This window comes from Manihot esculenta, chromosome 13 (genome assembly GCF_001659605.2).
Source record: "Manihot esculenta cultivar AM560-2 chromosome 13, M.esculenta_v8, whole genome shotgun sequence".
In the NCBI taxonomy this organism is placed as follows: domain Eukaryota; kingdom Viridiplantae; phylum Streptophyta; class Magnoliopsida; order Malpighiales; family Euphorbiaceae; genus Manihot; species Manihot esculenta.
The window spans coordinates 31,837,743-31,855,438 of record NC_035173.2 but is presented as its reverse complement, the minus strand read 5'-3'; the positions used below and the strand labels follow the sequence as shown (position 1 = coordinate 31,855,438).

Sequence of the window (17,696 nt, the reverse complement as noted above, 5' to 3'; positions counted from 1 at the left end):
TTTATTTTTGATATAAATTTATCTCATAAAATATTGAATAAATTTAAATAAAACTAAATATAATAAGTAAAGCGTAACACACATTTTAAAATTACGATACGTGATAAAATCAATTGATATATTAATAATAATTTAAGGTAAATTAAAATTAAAATTAAAATTAATATATTTGAGCAATAAACAGAATTATGGATATTAATTTAAGTATCAAACTATCAGCAAAACAATTAATTCAGTATTAAAATAATAAGGAAGAATTTATGTAAACTTCACTTTTTTTAAAACAAATAATAATAATAATATAAATTCCCTATATTTAAACTCCTCTAAATTGTGCTGTAGTGGGGCTGAAATGCCAACACCAATTTTGTAGTTACTTGGAAAAAAAAAGTAAAGATTAAGAAAAGAAAGGGAAAAAAGTTAAAAAAAAAAAAGAAAGAATAAAAAAAAGCAAAATGAAAAAAGAAAAAGGGAAAGGTAGATCACAAGTTGCCTTCCAAAATTTTCAAAAATAACAAGTCATCTTTTATATTTTTAGACTCCATTTTTTTTATAGAATTTATTTTCTAAAAAATATTTTTATATTTTATATATTTTTTGTGTTTGAGTTTTTTAAAAAAATTACATTATATTGACCAAATTAATAAAATTCACAACATAATAATATTTATTTATATAATTCTATAAAAAATTTTAAACACACAATTAATAATTTTTTGATATATACATAAATAAATTTTAGTAGGACTATTGTATTAGTAACATAAAATATTTTGATTATAATTATTTTAAATTGCAATAAAATTAAAATTATTTTATTTATTTAATGTATAATTAATGGTAAATGATATTATATTCATATGGGAGAGATTTTGTTGATAAAATAAAATTTATAAAATTAGTTTAAATTGAAAATAAAACTAAAATTATTTTATTTATTTAATATATAATTAATTTTAAAATATTTAAATTGAAAATAAAGAAACTGATAAATAATTTTTGATAAATATAAGGACCAAAGTGTAATTTACCCAAAAGTCGAAAATAAGGAAGGAAAGCGATGCCGGTTCCGGCTAAGTTAAAACAAAAGCCTTTTGTTTCCCTAAATTACGATTTTAATGGCCATAAGGCCTCTGAGACAGCAATTTGCAATCTTCCATCATCACAGCAAAGCTCTCTCCTCTCTCTCCTTTCCCTCCTCACCTAACCCTTTCTCCCTTTTCCGGCAATCGTCGATCCCCCTTCTCCGTCTATTGGCTTCAAGCGCTACTTTCTCTAGCCAAAAGCAACAGCAAGACCGCCATCCTCAGGCACGCTTCCATCGATTGAAGCCGTTAGCTCCCTTGCCGGACACGCTGGCGCAGAAGATCGGGAAATCGATTCGCCGCCCTGGCGCTCCATCCAAGTCTAGGGTTTACGCCGACATCAATGTCATCCGTCCTAAGGAGTATTGGGATTACGAGTCCCTGACCGTCCAATGGGGGTAATTGTCTTCTTTGTTCCGTTGATTTGCTCTTCGTTTTGCTTGCTTGCTTTTAGAACTAAAGGGAATGAAGATGAAACCCGTTGAATTGAACACCCCTCGATTTGGTAGATGGATTAATTATTGCTGGTAAATGGTGGAATTAGAAAATGTGGAAATTCATGATAGAACACTTCAGCTTTTTATCTGTATCGCCTTTCCAGTTGTCTTATTTTGTTCCCTTCCCACTTGCATAGGATAATTATGCTTAGAATTGATTTTGTTGGTTTTATGTTTGCATTAATTTTATGGTAACTGGATAAAGCTGTGGATTTAGAGAAATTCCTGCTGAAATTGTACCTGGATCATTTCAAGTGGGCATATTCTGTTTATGTTCTTTGTGGATTGTTAGTATTAAGATGGTCATCAACTGAAATAGCTCATATAGGCTTCTTTGGGCAGAGGTCACTGTTTCTCTGGTCTTTCTGCTATAAGAGTTTATTACTTAGAACTTCTATACCTCTCTGGCTTTGAGTGTCTATCTCCCTTTATATTTTGATTAGCTTGTATTATAAATTGTTTTAATGGTGTTTCCAGGGAGCAGGATGATTATGAGGTGGTGAGGAAGGTTGGGAGGGGGAAATACAGTGAGGTATTTGAGGGAGTCCACTGCACGGATAATGAGAAGTGCATCATTAAGATTCTTAAACCTGTGAAGAAGAAGAAGGTGAGTCTTAGTCATTACATAACCCCTCCCCCAAATTTTTCAAAGTAAAGATTGCACAGGATGGGGAATTGACCTCAGCTCTCTTATTGCTTGGTGTTGTTTATCACTATGATATAATTATTTTATTATATAATATTGTTAATCAAGATTTGAGCAATAGCAATTTTCTTCCTCATCTTTTTAATCTCATTTGCATTATGTACGCATGAATTCCGATATGCATTCTTGAAGAATAAATAGTAGTTTGCATACAGTGTATCACGAGATATCTTATGCTTGATTATCTTTCGTTTCTAATTTGTTGTTATTGCAAATTCTCATTTGTTATGCTTGGAAGTAACCGTTTCTAATGGGATTTGGTTATAATTATATTTAAAATTTATTCGAATGAAAGGATTATATTCAGTAACGTGGATGAGCAGTGAGCACATATTTAAGGTGATATTGAAATTACACATATCATACTTCAAATACACCTCTAAATGAACTCTATTCATATCCATGAACTTCAACTTATTATTTTTAAATTCTTCTATAGAAATTTGGGAGATAAATTTATATTTTGTGTTGTTTTGCAGTTTTAGATAAATTTTATAAACAAACAACTTAGGAACTAGGTGCAAGTGCATGCCTTAGTGAAGTGAGGTGCAAAAAATAAATTTTATAAACAAACAATTTTAGATAACCAAAAAATATAGGACCTACACAATATTTTAACATTTCTTTTCTTTAGACATATTTGGTATATAATCAAGAAATATATTGCTTAAATAGCATATTAATTTCTTTTATAAAAAATGAAGCAATATCACAATGGTGCTATAATAAATGATTTGTATAGCATTGTTAGTGGTATTTAGAAAGGATAATTTCAAATAAACTAGAAATAAAGGAATACAAAAAGCAGTTAAGATGAGAACAGTGTTGTCAAAGGCACCTGGGAGGCAATGCGTCACCTCTTTCAAGTAATAGGCAGATTCTTTTTTTTTTTGGCTTTTTTAAACATCAAATCCTAATCCATGGTGTCTATTTCAACATCAGCAGCTGGTGAACTAAATTTCCGGTACTTTTCTCTCTCTTTCTCTCTCTTATTCTTCTTCTTTACCCTCTCTCCTCTCCCTTTTTTTTCTTTTTTTTTTCTCTCACTGCAGATGCAGCAATTCCAGCAGGTTCTTTTATTTTTTTGTCTTCTTTTTTCCTCTATCCCGTTCCTCTTTTTTTTCCCCCCATTTAAGATTCCCTTCTTTCCTCTTTCTCTTGCCTCTCCTCTTATTCTCTTCTTATTTTCTTCACTTTTCACTCTTGGAGCAGCAAATCCAGCAGGGCTTCTGTCCACTCCTCCATTTCTCTCTTCTTTTCTTCCATCCCAGAATGGCACTATGGCAGCACTTTTTTACTTCAATCGCTATGTATGAATGCATCATTGTGTATTAGTATATTGTGTGTAAGCTATGGGTCTCACTTCAAAAAGGCCCTCACCTCTTGCCGCTCTCCCTGTTGCGTTGGTGTCACCTTCCGCCTTAGTAACACTGGATGAGAAACATAATAAGAGAATGTTGGAAACAACTTATGATATTAGTTATTAAAAGCGAAGTCATTGATAAACATATCCAATCGGGTTAATGTGCTAACTTGTGAATGGTATGATTATTGACATGTCATAAATAGGTCGATACGATTTTGATGCCAACGTGAATAAACAAACTCTAACCCTCTATTTTCTTAATATGTTTGTATCATTTTCATGAATCTTGTCTGAAGTTGCTATTCCTAGCTCTAAGATCGCTTTGTTTATGATATAAGCATAGCCTTGATATATCTTTCACATTTTTGGTAGAGATGGATTATATAAATGCTATGTTTGAAACCAGAGATGGTATTTGTGCTTATCAGAAGTTAAACCACTATTTGTTTATTTTTTGTAGTTCTTTTTATATTGTGGCTTAGGTTGTAGGATGATTTTGTGGAGACTAAGAACGTTTTGTTTTATTATAATAATGCAGATTAAGAGGGAGATTAAAATTCTGCAGAATCTATGCGGAGGGCCAAATATTGTGAAGCTGCTCGATATTGTTAGAGATCAGCAATCAAAGACCCCAAGTCTTATTTTCGAGTATGTGAATAATACTGATTTTAAGGTGCTTTATCCAACACTTTCGGACTACGACATTCGATTTTACATCTATGAACTTCTAAAGGCAAGCACAACTTTTTATTCCTCTCTTGTCCTTTTTGCAAAGTGATTATTTGCAGATTATATTGATTTTGGTAAAAAAATTGTTTGAAATAATAAAATGAAGTATATTTGCATGACTTGCCTAAAGCCTCAACCTTTTGATTTCAAAACTGAAGCAATCATATTATATGCTTAAAATCTGAAAATTCCCATAAAATTTTTAAATGATCCTGCAATTTCACTGTTTGACAACAAATAAATCCCCATAAGTGTGAGATATTTTGACAGAGTTCTAACCATAGATGTAGGGCAGATTAGAAAAAAAAAGCCTTGGTTGTTAAATGTGATTGGCTGTTGTTTTCCAAGACATTGAAGACTGATGCATGTGTTTTAAGGTGGTTGTGTTTTCTTTGTATTTCTTTTAAAATTGGTGCCAAAAAGTGAAATAGTGCTGCAATAGGACTGCAGTATCAGGTTTGTTAGTTGATAGTATTGATGCTCCTAATAACTATTGGTTTGTTGCTTGTAGCCAGATTCATTGTTTTGGGAAAGGGTTAAGCTTCTCCCGGTGTTGCTTTTTGTTGTTTAGCTGATAAATTTGTTTTAGTGTTGGGATGTTTGAAGTTAAGCTTAATAAAAAGGAAATGTAGCAGGGTGACATTCAAGCCGACTTGTACTCTACCAACTTGGAAACTGAACAAAATTTCATCTGTCATGCAATGCGAAATTAAGATCAACTTCGTATGTTTTGCATTTGGGTTATAGATGGTACTGTCCACCTTTTCCTTTTTTTCCATTCCACCCGTGTGTTTGCTGCCTTTGATCCAAATTAGCGAATTTTCTTTAAGTATGTAAATGTGTGCATTTTCATCCCTGTTTCAGTTTAAACGTGCAATTTTCATCTTCAAGTATTAGTAGCTATTTGCTGCATCCATATCTTGAATCCTTATCTTTTCAGTACTAGTGAAGTCTTCAGTTGTTAAAGTCTTTTATGTAGGCATTGGATTACTGCCACTCACAAGGTATTATGCATCGAGACGTTAAGCCCCATAATGTGATGATTGATCATGAGCAGAGGAAGCTTCGACTTATAGACTGGGGGCTAGCAGAGTTTTATCATCCTGGGAAAGAATACAATGTTCGTGTTGCTTCAAGGTTTGTTTCTTATTAAGAGTTTTGATTTTTCACTTTCATATATATATATATATATATATATATATATATTTGTTTGTTTGTTTGTTTATTTTTTTCCTGGCATCTTTGTCGGTCCCACAAATTCTTCTTTTAGTTCACAAAGTTCTCTACCCTTATGAAATTTGTAGCTTCAACCAGTGTTATCAAGGCGAGAGACGACACTAAAGCAACATGGCGCCCTATTGCCTTAGGCGAGAGGCGGGGCGATGCTTTTTTGAAAAAGGCGATAAAGCTAAAATTTTGTTATATGTTTTAAATATACATATATGTACATATAAACACTTCAATGAACACCCATATTGAATAAAATGTATGTATATATATATATACATATAGGGCAATTTTGTAAGGAAAAAATTGCTTGAATAAATGGCAGAATTAAAACAGATACAAATATATGTCTCCAGCAAAGAGGGAAGAGAGGTTGAAAAAGGGGAAGGAAAAAAAAGAGAAGAGGAGAAAAAAATTAGAAAAAAGAAAAGACATGCTGCTATGCAAGTCCATTAAGGAGAGAAGAGAGGTGAAAGAAGAAGAAGAGAGAAATAGAGAGAGAGGAGGAGTTAATGGTATTAGGAGCAAGAAAGAGTAAGAAATTTGCATTTTGGTTTAGTAGAAGTATTATTTGCTTTTTGAAAGAGATGGAGAGAGACTAGGACTTTTCTTTTGTTGTTTAAAAGTAAAAAAGAAAAAAAACCTTGCTTCAGGGAGGTGTTGCCTCTGGTTTCTCTTGCCTAGCGCCTCAGTAGACTGAGATGTTGCCTTTGAGGAGGGCGCTTGACTGAGGAGAGGTGAGGGGGTGGCTCCTCACCTAACCTCTCGCCTTTAAACAACACTGGCTTCAACAAATTAGCTAATGGTACCCAATAGACGTTATTGTTACCGAATATTGTAGCTATGGTTATGGGACTTTTTGATGGATTTAATTTTTGAATGCTTCATGTAATTCATTGTGCTACCTTGGATTTTCCTGCGGGTGTAGATTCTATAAGACGAGATAGAAAAACACCAAGTAGGGTGGCTTGCGGAACCTTTCTGATAGGGTTGAGCATTCGGTCGATTTGGTTTCGAACCGAACCGATATCGAAAAGCCGAATTAATAAAAAATTCAAATCGAAACTGAACCGAAATATAATAGAAACTGATGCCAACCGAATCGAAAATTTTCAGTTCGGTTTATTGGGAACCAAAAATCCCAAGCTGAGCACAATGCTGCAGATTGAAAATAACAGTACAAAAACTTGATAAAAACACAACAATACAAAAACTTGATAAAAAAAAATAACAGTACAATAGAAGAAAATAAAACAAAACAAAAATCAACACAAACCAAACAAAATTAATTTCTCACAACAAATTAAATTAACAATCATACAACAAAATAAAATTATACTAATTGAAACAAATTATAACCAAATTTAAATAACTAGAATCCTAAAAACCCAATTCACAATATCAATCGCAGAAATAAGATCTGATAAAGTAAATCTGATAAAAAACACCCCTAGAAACTAGAACCCCAATTTCAAATCCCAAATTTACAACATCAACCCACAAAAATTACTATCTCAATTCCCAAATTCCCAACATTCAGAGGCTTACTCGATCTACAAGATCAATGGATGGTGCCGTAGATCATTGAGAGGAGCTTTGGGGCTTCAATCTTCAGATGCATGCAGGATGAAGAGAACAGCGAATGGCGACAATGTGGAAGAGACCCAATCTTCTGGATGGGCTAAAACTTAACCTCGAAAAAAAGAAGAAGAAGAGAAGGGGTTGAGAAGAGAGAGAGGGAGGAAGAAAAAAGGACACTTTGAGGTTGAGAGATGATACGAGAGAGGGAGGCAGACAAAAGGGAGATTTAGGTTGAGAGATGAGAGAAACAAGAGACGAGAGTGAGAGAGGAAGAGAAAGAAGCGGCAGAAGAATGACTAGACTGTCTAGGCTTATGTAAAGATATTATATATATATATAATCAGTCGGTTTGGGTTTATCATTGATTTTGGTTAATAAACTGAATCGAACCGAAAACTGAAAAAATTTAAAAAATGAATAACCGAACCAAACCAATTAGGCCAAATAACTGAACCGATCAGTTTGGTTTGGTTTGGTTTTCGGTTTTAACTGAAAACTGCTCTGCCCTACTTTCTTATGCTCAAGTCAGTAATGGGAACTGACAGAATGTACAATTGATTAGAGGTGGTAGCATAACTGAAATGGAGGCTGTGAGCTTCTATAGGTATTGGTTAGACTCCTATTTAAGTTAGGAATATGATAGTAGAAAATTCCCATCTTGAATTGAGTCCAATTAGAGTAGGATCCAAAATCCCAGTAGGGTGAGATGCTTATCCTTAGTAATAAAGTTTTTTTTGGACATGGATTCGGGTATATTTTAGGGATTTATATCAATACTTGGTCTGTAGATTTGCTAATTTTTACCTTTAAGAGACCAGTCTTGGTGGTTTCGCTTGTCAGTTCATGCTTAATTGCAATTACTTGTATTTACAACTGGCACTGAAGGCTATGCTTATGCTTTTCTGAGTTTCATTTTGTTCATTTTTTTTAAAATTTAATGTGCAGATACTTCAAAGGTCCTGAACTTCTTGTTGATTTGCAAGACTATGATTATTCTTTAGACTTGTGGAGCCTTGGTTGTATGTTTGCTGGAATGGTGAGCCTTTTCCTTTTTGCTTTTTAACCTCTCTGCCTCGCCTTCCCTGTCTTTCATTTTTTTAGCAGGAGATTGTTATTTGCATCATTAGGATTTTATTGTTTAAATTGTGTCATTTATTGTTAAATTCTTCCAGCGCACTTCTATGATCTATATGAAACTGCCATCAAATCTTGCCCTTACTCCAAATGATATGTTTTTTACTGATAACGACTCTGAAGTGGTCTCCTACGTATGGCCTGCAATAGATTATGCCTTTATTTCCATATCTATGTTCTTGGTGATGTTACAGACGAGTGAATCTTGCTCTGCTTGCATGCTCATCCATGGCTGGCAAATAGCATGGAGGATGGAAATATAATTTGAATGCTTCTGAGCTATGTAAGCTCTCTTGTTGTACAGATATTCCGGAAGGAGCCATTCTTCTATGGGCATGATAATTATGATCAGCTAGTCAAAATAGCCAAGGTATGTGGAATACTTGCATGGAAGGTTCGGTAACAAAGATGCACATCTAGATTTCATCCTTTGTCTGACTATTCCATTTTGTGAAAAAGTCTGCATGTTATGTTAGTGTCCCACCTCCATGTGATTTTTTCATAAGCTATTTGATAGAATTTTTTTTTTAAAAAAATAATAATAATGGGAAACTTTATTCTGCTGTCCTACTTGGTTCAGGAACCAACCTAGCATGATTGCCATTTATCATATTACCTTAAACATGCCTTTTCAAACACTGGAACCTAATAATTATATGCCCGGAGCTATTTTTACGAACATGATGTATAAAAGATGGGACTCTTAATTAATTTTACTTCCACAACAGGTACTTGGAACCGATGAATTAAATGCATATTTGAATAAGTACCGCATAGAATTGGATCCCCATCTTGCAGCCCTGGTTGGCAGGTAGATTATACATTTAGAATCACATTAACCAATTTGTATCATTTTTGGACTTTCTGTCCTCCCACTTGAGACGATAACGTTCTTGGTACAGGCATAGCCGGAAACCGTGGACAAAGTTTATTAATGTTGACAATCAGCATTTGGCAGTTCCTGAGGTAGAAAGTCACCTATAATTACATAATTATTTTTTAAAAGAAATATCTGAGTGTTGAATTTGTTTCAAATGCATGCAATATTTTCTTTTTTGAAGGCTGTTGATTTCCTCGACATGTTGCTGCGATATGATCATCAAGATAGGCCAACTGCAAAAGAAGCGATGGTAAACCCCTAGTCCAATTTACACCTATGTTTTTTTATTTTTTATATTTTCAGAAAAAGAAAACCCTGAAACTGCTTGTTCCTACCTTGAATTTAACAGTACTTGAATAGTCTGACCTTTGAAGTGAACTGAATCTGTATATGGATGTGTGTGGACCTTTCCTTCCCCCTCCGCCCTCAGCAAAAAAAAAAAAAAGAAAAAAGGAAAAGAGATTATTGAAATATATTATTTTTACTAGGCTAGCGGATGCTGCCCACAATTTTTGTTTTGTCTGGTTTATCGTTTCACATGCCTGTGTTTGCGAATAAATGTTTGTGATGCCATGCAGGCCCATGCTTACTTCTATCCAATTAGAAATGCAGAAAGCAGCAGGGTTCGGACGTAGTTTCAAATCTCAGGATGCTATAAAGGTGCAGCATCTTTCTGTGGTTGCTAAGGACCTTCCCCTTGTAATCTGACACAATTTATAATTATGATGGAGCTTGCATCTAGTAGAACTATTTAATGTTCTGCTGTTGAAAAATGAGTCGACTTTCATGCTTAAATTATCTTCTGACTGAGATTTCTGGTATTGTCATTGTGAGCTTACAATGAACTACTTTATTGGGAATGGAAAACCAGTGATGGTATTTATGTTGTTTTAGGGTCAGTGGCATTATTGAAAATTAATTTAAAATTATATATGTTGTAATCATAGCAACTGTAGCAACATATAAATAGTGGTCTTTCGAACTGTTCCTATGCCAGCCAGGTTAGGATGGGGTGTGGGCTGGGCTTGCATCTAGGCTTTCTTGTTAAGCTGGGATTCTATTAGGCCATGGGGTTGTTATAGTTTCTGGCTTATTTCAAATCTTTGTATTTGGGGCCCTCAGGCCCATGTTTACTTCAATTCCTTCGTAATCTTGGACCCAAGAAAAACATTAGGTTCTTTTGAGAGGAAGCTCTTACAAGACATGTTTATTTATTTATCTAAGTTGCAACTCAAAAAATATTACAATAAATAAGGATGTGACCAGTTTTTAGGATATATCCGTTGATTCGGTTTTCTATTTTTACTGAGAATTGATTTTATAGATTTTCTAGTTTTATTGAAAATATTATTCATATGCATTAAAGATTGTAACATGTTTGTTGTATAATTATTATATTCCTTTTTATTTACTAGTTAAAAATCATTTTTTAATCTAATATATTTTATCTTTAAATACACAATTTGGAATGATTAAAAAGTGAAAGTAAGTCTATCTTTGTGACACATGGAGTATTACCGACTGCATATAACTTTTTTTTTTTTTATTTTACCAATTTTTAATAACTCTAGTTATAAATATCACTGTAGCATTCTTAATTGTGAATACACTATTTTTTATATAATATGAACTGATCTTTTGTTATATGTGTATCTTATACTTAATGATTATCTAATTAAAGTTTTGTTTCTTTTATATATAAAATAAATATTTATTAAAAATTCAAAAAAAATATTTATTAAAAAATAATTTATTTGGCTGTTGTGTTATAAATTAATGGTGTTAGTAAGTGTACATGCACCAAGTTTATTGGCACTAAAATAATTCTTAAATTTTATAAAATAACTTATTTTTTAGGAAGAGAATTAGAAAAATATCTTATGTTAAGGAATTTTCTCAAGTACCTTCAAAGTCAAAATAATTTTCTCAACTATATTTTTTATGAAACAAATTGATCTTAGGAATTTACTAAAAGGTATATTATATAGAATAATAGATATTAATAAGGAACTTTAAAGTTGAAATAATAATTAAGTAGGATTTTGTTTGAAAGTAATTGTATAAGATTGTTTTAAGATTTAAAATCTAAATTAAATTCATTTAAAAAGAACCAAAGAACTAAGAAGTGAATCTGTGAAAAATTAAATCAAAATTGTACTAAATTTCTTGCTCAATACAATTTAACTTCTTATATAGATCCCTGAATCAAAATCTCATACCTCTAACAGCTGAAAAGGAAGAGGTTATCTGAATTGTAAAATGAATTACAGTAAGCTCAAATTCTCTCTGAATTGTAATATTCTTGGTTTTACTTTCTAGATTGCCTTGGAAAAATGGATAGCTGAAAACCTTGTAGATGTAACGTATCAGTGTGCATCACACCCACCACCCAAAAGAAAAATAAAAAATAAAAAAATTATTGTATATTATAATAAAATAGTGTTGTAAGAATCACACTATACAAGAGATATACACTTCATCTATTTATAATTGCAATATTAAAAAAATAAGTTATATATCTCTCTTATAACTTTTAAAACTCTAAATCCAAAATATTTTTTAAAATCTTACATGACAAAAAAAATATACAGTATTTATAACCCTTCATTTCTCACAATTCAATTCCAATTGACCCATAAAAAAATATACTTTAAATTTAAATCACAAAAATAACAAATAGAAAAAAGGAAAAAAAATTATAGTCATAGAGCGAATGGTGTTAAAGAGCAAGTCAATCTTGTCTGTCATCTCATCTCATCTCATCTATAATGCTGGAAATCTTACAGATGTATTAATGGGAAACTTGAAAAAGTCTCCAATTCTCCATACCAGACCAGAGCAAAGCAAGCGTTTGAAGTTTGAAGGCCATACTTTTAACTCCATCTCAAATTCTCACTGCTTGCTTCACCAACAATAAATAAATCACCCAACCCTTGAATTTCAAAAGAAACGGAAGATTTATGAATATGCATTGGATGGGCTTTCCTGAAACAAGGAAGAAAGATTTTGATTATTTAGAGTCAGTTTGAGGTATCCTTAAATTCTGCACATCTTAAATCCTGGCCGACCTAATTCCCATTTCTGTTTTCTACATTCATTGCTTTTAATCAATTGCCTTTCTTTCTTCTTCTTCCTCAAGATATGCCAACTGCCATTCAATTTTTTAGCTAAATTCTAAAACCCATTTTGTAGAAAAGGATATTTCTTAACAAGCTAAGAGTATTTAAGGTGGTCAATTGAGAGACTCTCACAGGGCACAGATGAAAGATCCCCAACTCCACCATGTGATGAAACTACAAGGTCCTTTGTTGAGGGACAAGTGTCCTTAAGCCTTCAAAGTTGATGGGGCAGACAAAAAGAAAACACACTTTCCCTAAGATTCCTCATCTTTATACTGTATAAAGCAATTAATAGGTTATCAACAAGTGTACAAACAATTTTTTTTTTTTAACAAAAGGAATCCAAAACAACCCCGCGTTTGTTAGTGACCTTGACACTAGAGATCACCCGCATTCAATTCAAATCAAAAAAATTGATCGAATTAAATTAATTTAAAATTTTAAATTCAATTTTTTATTTATTTCAGTTCGATTTTAAATTTTAAAAATTTTAGTTATTTCAATTTGATTCGATTTTAATTAAAAAAAATCAAAAAAATTAAACCAAACCGATTAGTGATAATAATATATTATTTTCAATAATATAGAAAAATTAGATTATATTAATGTTAAAATATTTCAAATAAATTTTAACATATTAAAAAATAAAGTGTAAAAATTAAAAAATTTATTAAAAATTTAAATTAATCAAATTGAACTAAATCAAATTGAATCAGACCGATTCGATTCGATTAAATTTTTATAAATATGAAAATTTTAATTTTCAATTTATTCAATTTAATTTTAAATTAAATCGATGGAATGCTCATAATGTTTGTAGTGTAATGTGATCCAAGACTGGTATAATAAAAAATACCTAAAATCGGAATTTTGGTTTGTAGGAGAGGGTGAGGAGGAAAATATAAATTGGAGAGAAGATTAGGACATAAGAATCCCAACCTCATATTGCTTATGGGACCGCTCCTTAAGGTCCCCATTCTCTTCTCTCCTCTTTTATTTATCAAGAATTTTTTAATGCTTGTAATCATTCGAATTTTAGCCGTTCAAATCTGCTTTATGAAATTATATGATGAGCCTTTTTCAATTCGACGGTCATTAATGGAGGTAGAGGTTGAAGGCTAATAAAATTGCTAGGCAGTGCGTATTGCTATTTTCAGATGGATAACTCCTTTCAATTCAAAGTTGAAATGCACAAACACAGCAATAGCAATCACAATCATAATCACTGCCCCCAACCCCATTTGATTTGATGATATGATATTGAACTTATGTTGAGGATGATGATAAGGGTTGATGGGACAAGTGAGAAAATGTTGCACAAGAAAAGGATTTGGAAAATCAAGATTATTCACAAATCACACTTCACCGATTTCTTCTTATCCATGTCATTCATTCACTTTATTACCCTTTTTGGTTAGTGACCAATTCAGATTTTGGTGTCCACGGTTCATGCCCACGCTGTTGACGGTTTAAATTAAGCAAAAATTTATAACCGGTGTTCTGCGTTAACTAATTTTGATTTCAATTTTAAATTTCAAATCAAACCGTGATCGATATCAAGTTGGACTAGTTGCTTTTAATAATTAAATAATTATATTTAATCCAATATTTATATTTCTAATGATTAATGATGGATTTTAAAGAAATATTAAATTAATTTTTGGAAAATAAATGGGAATAAATAAATTAAAAAAGAAATTGTCTATGATTTTGAGAGATTGGATGTAGTTTTGTCGGTTTTCAAATCAATTTATATAATAATTAAATGTAAATATATATATTTTTATAACAATATTTTATAGAATTTCTGAAAATTTTAAAATATAATTATCATTAAAGTATGTTGATATAAATTTATTAATTATAATACACAAAACTAAATCAATTCAGATATTTTGAGTAAAATACTAATTAGATTTAGGATAAATTTGGATAATTTAAAATATTTTTAAATTTAAAATAAAATTTAAATATTAAATAAATTGGAGTTGGCATAAAATATTCAATAAAATGATACTAATAAGTAGGAGTGAGCATTCGGTCGGTTCGATTTAAAATCGAACCGAATTGAAAATCGAAATTTTAATGTTTATAAAAATCAAATCGAATTGATTTTGATCAGAATCGAACCGAATCGGTCTGATTCAGTTTGATTCAATTCGGTTTGATCGGTTTCGATTTTTAATAATTTTTTTATTTTAAATTATAAAAAAATTTCAATAAAATATTCAATAAAATGATACTAATAAGCAATTCACTGAGCAGCGTGGAGCTGAATTCTCTTCAATTTTAAAAATAAAATTAGAGGTTCAAATTTAAAATCGCTTTTATTAGGAATGCTATACCTAAATATAATAATTAATCTAAAAATAAATTATTTACATATGAAGATGAAAATAATAATAATAATAATTATAAAGTGAGAAGAGATCGAGAGAAAATAATGGGATTGGCTATAATACTCTTAATTTTTTAAATTATTTATAATAATATTTTATTATTTAAATAGTTGATAATTTTATTTTTTAAATTTTAATTTTTGAAAAAAGAGAGAGGAAATTATTTATAATAATATTTTATTTTTTAAAATTTAAATTTTAAAACAGATAATAATTTTATTCTTTATATTAATTTCAGTTAGTTAAGAAAATTTTCAAAAATATATATAAGATATAATAACATTCAACATATAAAATATATATTAGTATAAATTATTTAATATTATGCTATCATATAATTATTATAAAATTATATCGTATGATAAAATTAATATAAAAATAATTTTTAAAAATATTTATAAAAGTATGAAGTTAAATAATTTTATAAATATTTTAAAAAGATATTTAAAATATAAAAAAAATTACTTTTTAGTCCTTGAAATATAGCATAATTAATGAATTCATCCCTCTATTTTTAGAACGAACACTTTCATTCTTAATATTTAATTCCGTTAAAATTAGAGAAATACAAATGACATATTTAATAATTGGGTTGGTTAAATGTAATTTTAATTTTAAAAATTAATTAAAATTATATTAAAATATAAATATTTAGCTAATTTATTTAAATTTAATAGTTTAAATTAAAATATAAAATAATGTATCTTTTTAGATTAATTCATCTAATAATAATAAAAATATCATTTAAAATGATAAAAAAAATATCTGTTTGATATTACTTGGGCAACTGTTATTAAAAAATTAAAATATATTGGTTAAAGAAAATTCAATTTAATAAGTTTTATATATAAAAATATTAATTTTTTTTTAAGTAAAGATATTTTAAGCATACAGAAAAAAGCAGTACAAAGGCAGCATAATATTCAGTAAAGATATAAAAAATATTATTAAAATTTTAAAAAATTTATTAATTTATCCATTGATTTTAATTATTTAATTAAAATTTTAAAATATTCTCAATACAAATAAATTAATAAGTATATTTTTAAAAAAATTTAAAAATATTATATTAATATATTTTTTATACGGAGACTATTAATGATTTTTTTATATTATATAAATTAAATAATAAATATTTTTTTTTGAAATGGAAATATTTAATACTTAAAATTAATAAATATTTAATTAATAATTTTTTTATATTATAATGATTAAATAATAATATTTTATTTTAAAAAGCAGCATAATATTGATGGAAAGAAAAAAAGGATGGGGGATGAGACAGGGTTGCATAAAATTGGGGATTCGGCCGACCCAGGGCTGCGCCTATTTGTCGGGCTCTTACCATACAAAACTTGTTCATTTCATTACCAAACTAAATTAACAATTCTTTTTTCTAATTTCATCCTTATCATTGCTCTGCACTTTGTCTCCGCTCTCCCTCCAACCCTGTAACCCTTTTTATTTTTTTTTTACTAATTTCCATGTTCATCTAATTAGCATTTATCTTCCTTTATTGTTATTTAATTTCCACGTAAATTTCAATATAAACTTAGGATTATTATATCTTCTATTACTTCTAATTGAAATTTATTAATTAAGTTAAAAATAATTTTAAAATAAAAATATATTTTTTAAAAAATTATCTGCCATCTTACAATCATTCATTCAATGTTAAATATTTTTTGTAAATATTTTACGATCTAATTTAATTTTGAATATAAAAGGTATGTTAAATCTTATATTAAATTGAAATATGGGTGACATCTACCATACCTCGAGCCACTCAATCAACTTTAGTCTCTTGGTGGTGGATCAACTTGGTCATGAAAAGCTACCTAGTTTAAACACTCCTTAATTATTTGTTTAAGTATAATTAATTAAATTTCCAGCTGTGATGATTATAATTAATTAATACTTAATCAAACCCACTAGCAAACAACCTTGTTATAATGTTATTTCCTCGTTCCTTTAACTAAGACAAATTGCAAGATGATTGTCAACATGTTGTCTACTTGCTAATTAATCAAGTCCCTTTCATGTTTGCTACCAGCTAACTGCAAGCTAGGCCTTCAAAAATTTTGACCATGGTCTATACATATACATAAATTTTTATTCGTATTTGAGCGAATATAAATTTTATCAGAAATATTATTATTTGGTTCTTATAATATAAAAAAATTTATTATTAGATCTTTAATTTTTTAAAATCATATTAAAACATTCCTTCGCATTTTAAAAACCCAATTAGTTAGTATTTTTATTACTTGAAATCATTAAAGACTAATAAATAGACTAAAATACCCTTAAAATTTTACATTATAACTTAATTAATCTAAAAGAAAAAAAAACCCTAAATCTCTAATTTTTCTCCGCCGTCTCTCCGAACACACTTTTGCATTTCTGCTCCTCTCTCTTTTCCCTTTCTTTCTTCTTTCTCTAGGCATTCTCCATACAAGCCCCGGCCCATACCCTCAAAATCATCAATATATCTCTAACTTACACATGGTTGAAAATTTTAAAATTTTAACTTTTTATTGATTTCCGATGATAACAAACAGAAATTATTGAATCAAATCATGAACATTAAATTAGTGTCGAAATTGCAACAAAGGGGTGTGTGGAAGTGCGAGAAGGAAGAGAAAGCGAAGAAATTGGAGGTCAAGAAGAAGATCGAGAAGGGAAACATGGATGGGGATCGAGTCTACACCGAGAATGCCATCCAAAAGAGGATGAACTATCTCAGGCTTTCATCTAAGCTTGACGGTGTAGTTGCTAGGCTCGATACACGGACTAAGTTGACCATCATTGAACTTTTTGAATAGCTACTAATAATAATTGTTGATTTAGAATTTATTGAGTATGGTAATATTATGTGTTTTTATTTATTTATTTATTGTTTGATATATATAAAATGGGTGATATAATATAGAGACAGAAAGTAATGGGAGCACTTGATGTTGCACATTGTCC

At 29.9% G+C, this 17,696-nt stretch overlaps 1 protein-coding gene across 3 annotated transcripts; it reads left to right on the top strand.

The window, feature by feature from the left end:
- Positions 1 to 1,086: 1,086 nt before the first annotated feature.
- Positions 1,087 to 10,098, top strand: LOC110629758 (casein kinase II subunit alpha-2). Of its 3 annotated transcripts, XM_021776868.2 has the most exons (10): positions 1,092 to 1,483; positions 2,060 to 2,189; positions 4,193 to 4,387; positions 5,363 to 5,520; positions 8,137 to 8,227; positions 8,630 to 8,695; positions 9,054 to 9,136; positions 9,228 to 9,291; positions 9,387 to 9,455; positions 9,784 to 10,098. In XM_021776868.2, exons 1-10 carry the CDS (start codon positions 1,119 to 1,121, stop codon positions 9,838 to 9,840), a joined length of 1,278 nt encoding a protein of 425 aa, XP_021632560.1. In that variant the 5' UTR covers positions 1,092 to 1,118; the 3' UTR covers positions 9,841 to 10,098. The 3 variants fall into 3 exon arrangements, with proteins under 3 accessions (XP_043805527.1, XP_043805526.1, XP_021632560.1); XM_043949591.1 differs by lacking the exon at positions 8,630 to 8,695 and having other exon boundaries at positions 1,089 to 1,483; XM_043949592.1 differs by lacking the exons at positions 9,054 to 9,136; positions 9,228 to 9,291; positions 9,387 to 9,455; positions 9,784 to 10,098 and having other exon boundaries at positions 1,087 to 1,483; positions 8,364 to 8,682.
- The last annotated feature ends 7,598 nt before the right edge of the window (positions 10,099 to 17,696 follow it).

What these genes read in the sequence shown, in the direction of transcription:
- LOC110629758 (XM_021776868.2), top strand. Translation starts at nt 1,119, where the DNA reads ATGGCCATAAGGCCTCTGAGACAGCAATTTGCAATCTTCCATCATCAC. An exon ending in AATGTTCGTGTTGCTTCAAG is followed by an intron (nt 5,521 to 8,136) that starts GTTTGTTTCTTA and finishes TTTAATGTGCAG; the next exon opens with ATACTTCAAAGGTCCTGAAC. An exon ending in AGCTAGTCAAAATAGCCAAG is followed by an intron (nt 8,696 to 9,053) that starts GTATGTGGAATA and finishes CTTCCACAACAG; the next exon opens with GTACTTGGAACCGATGAATT.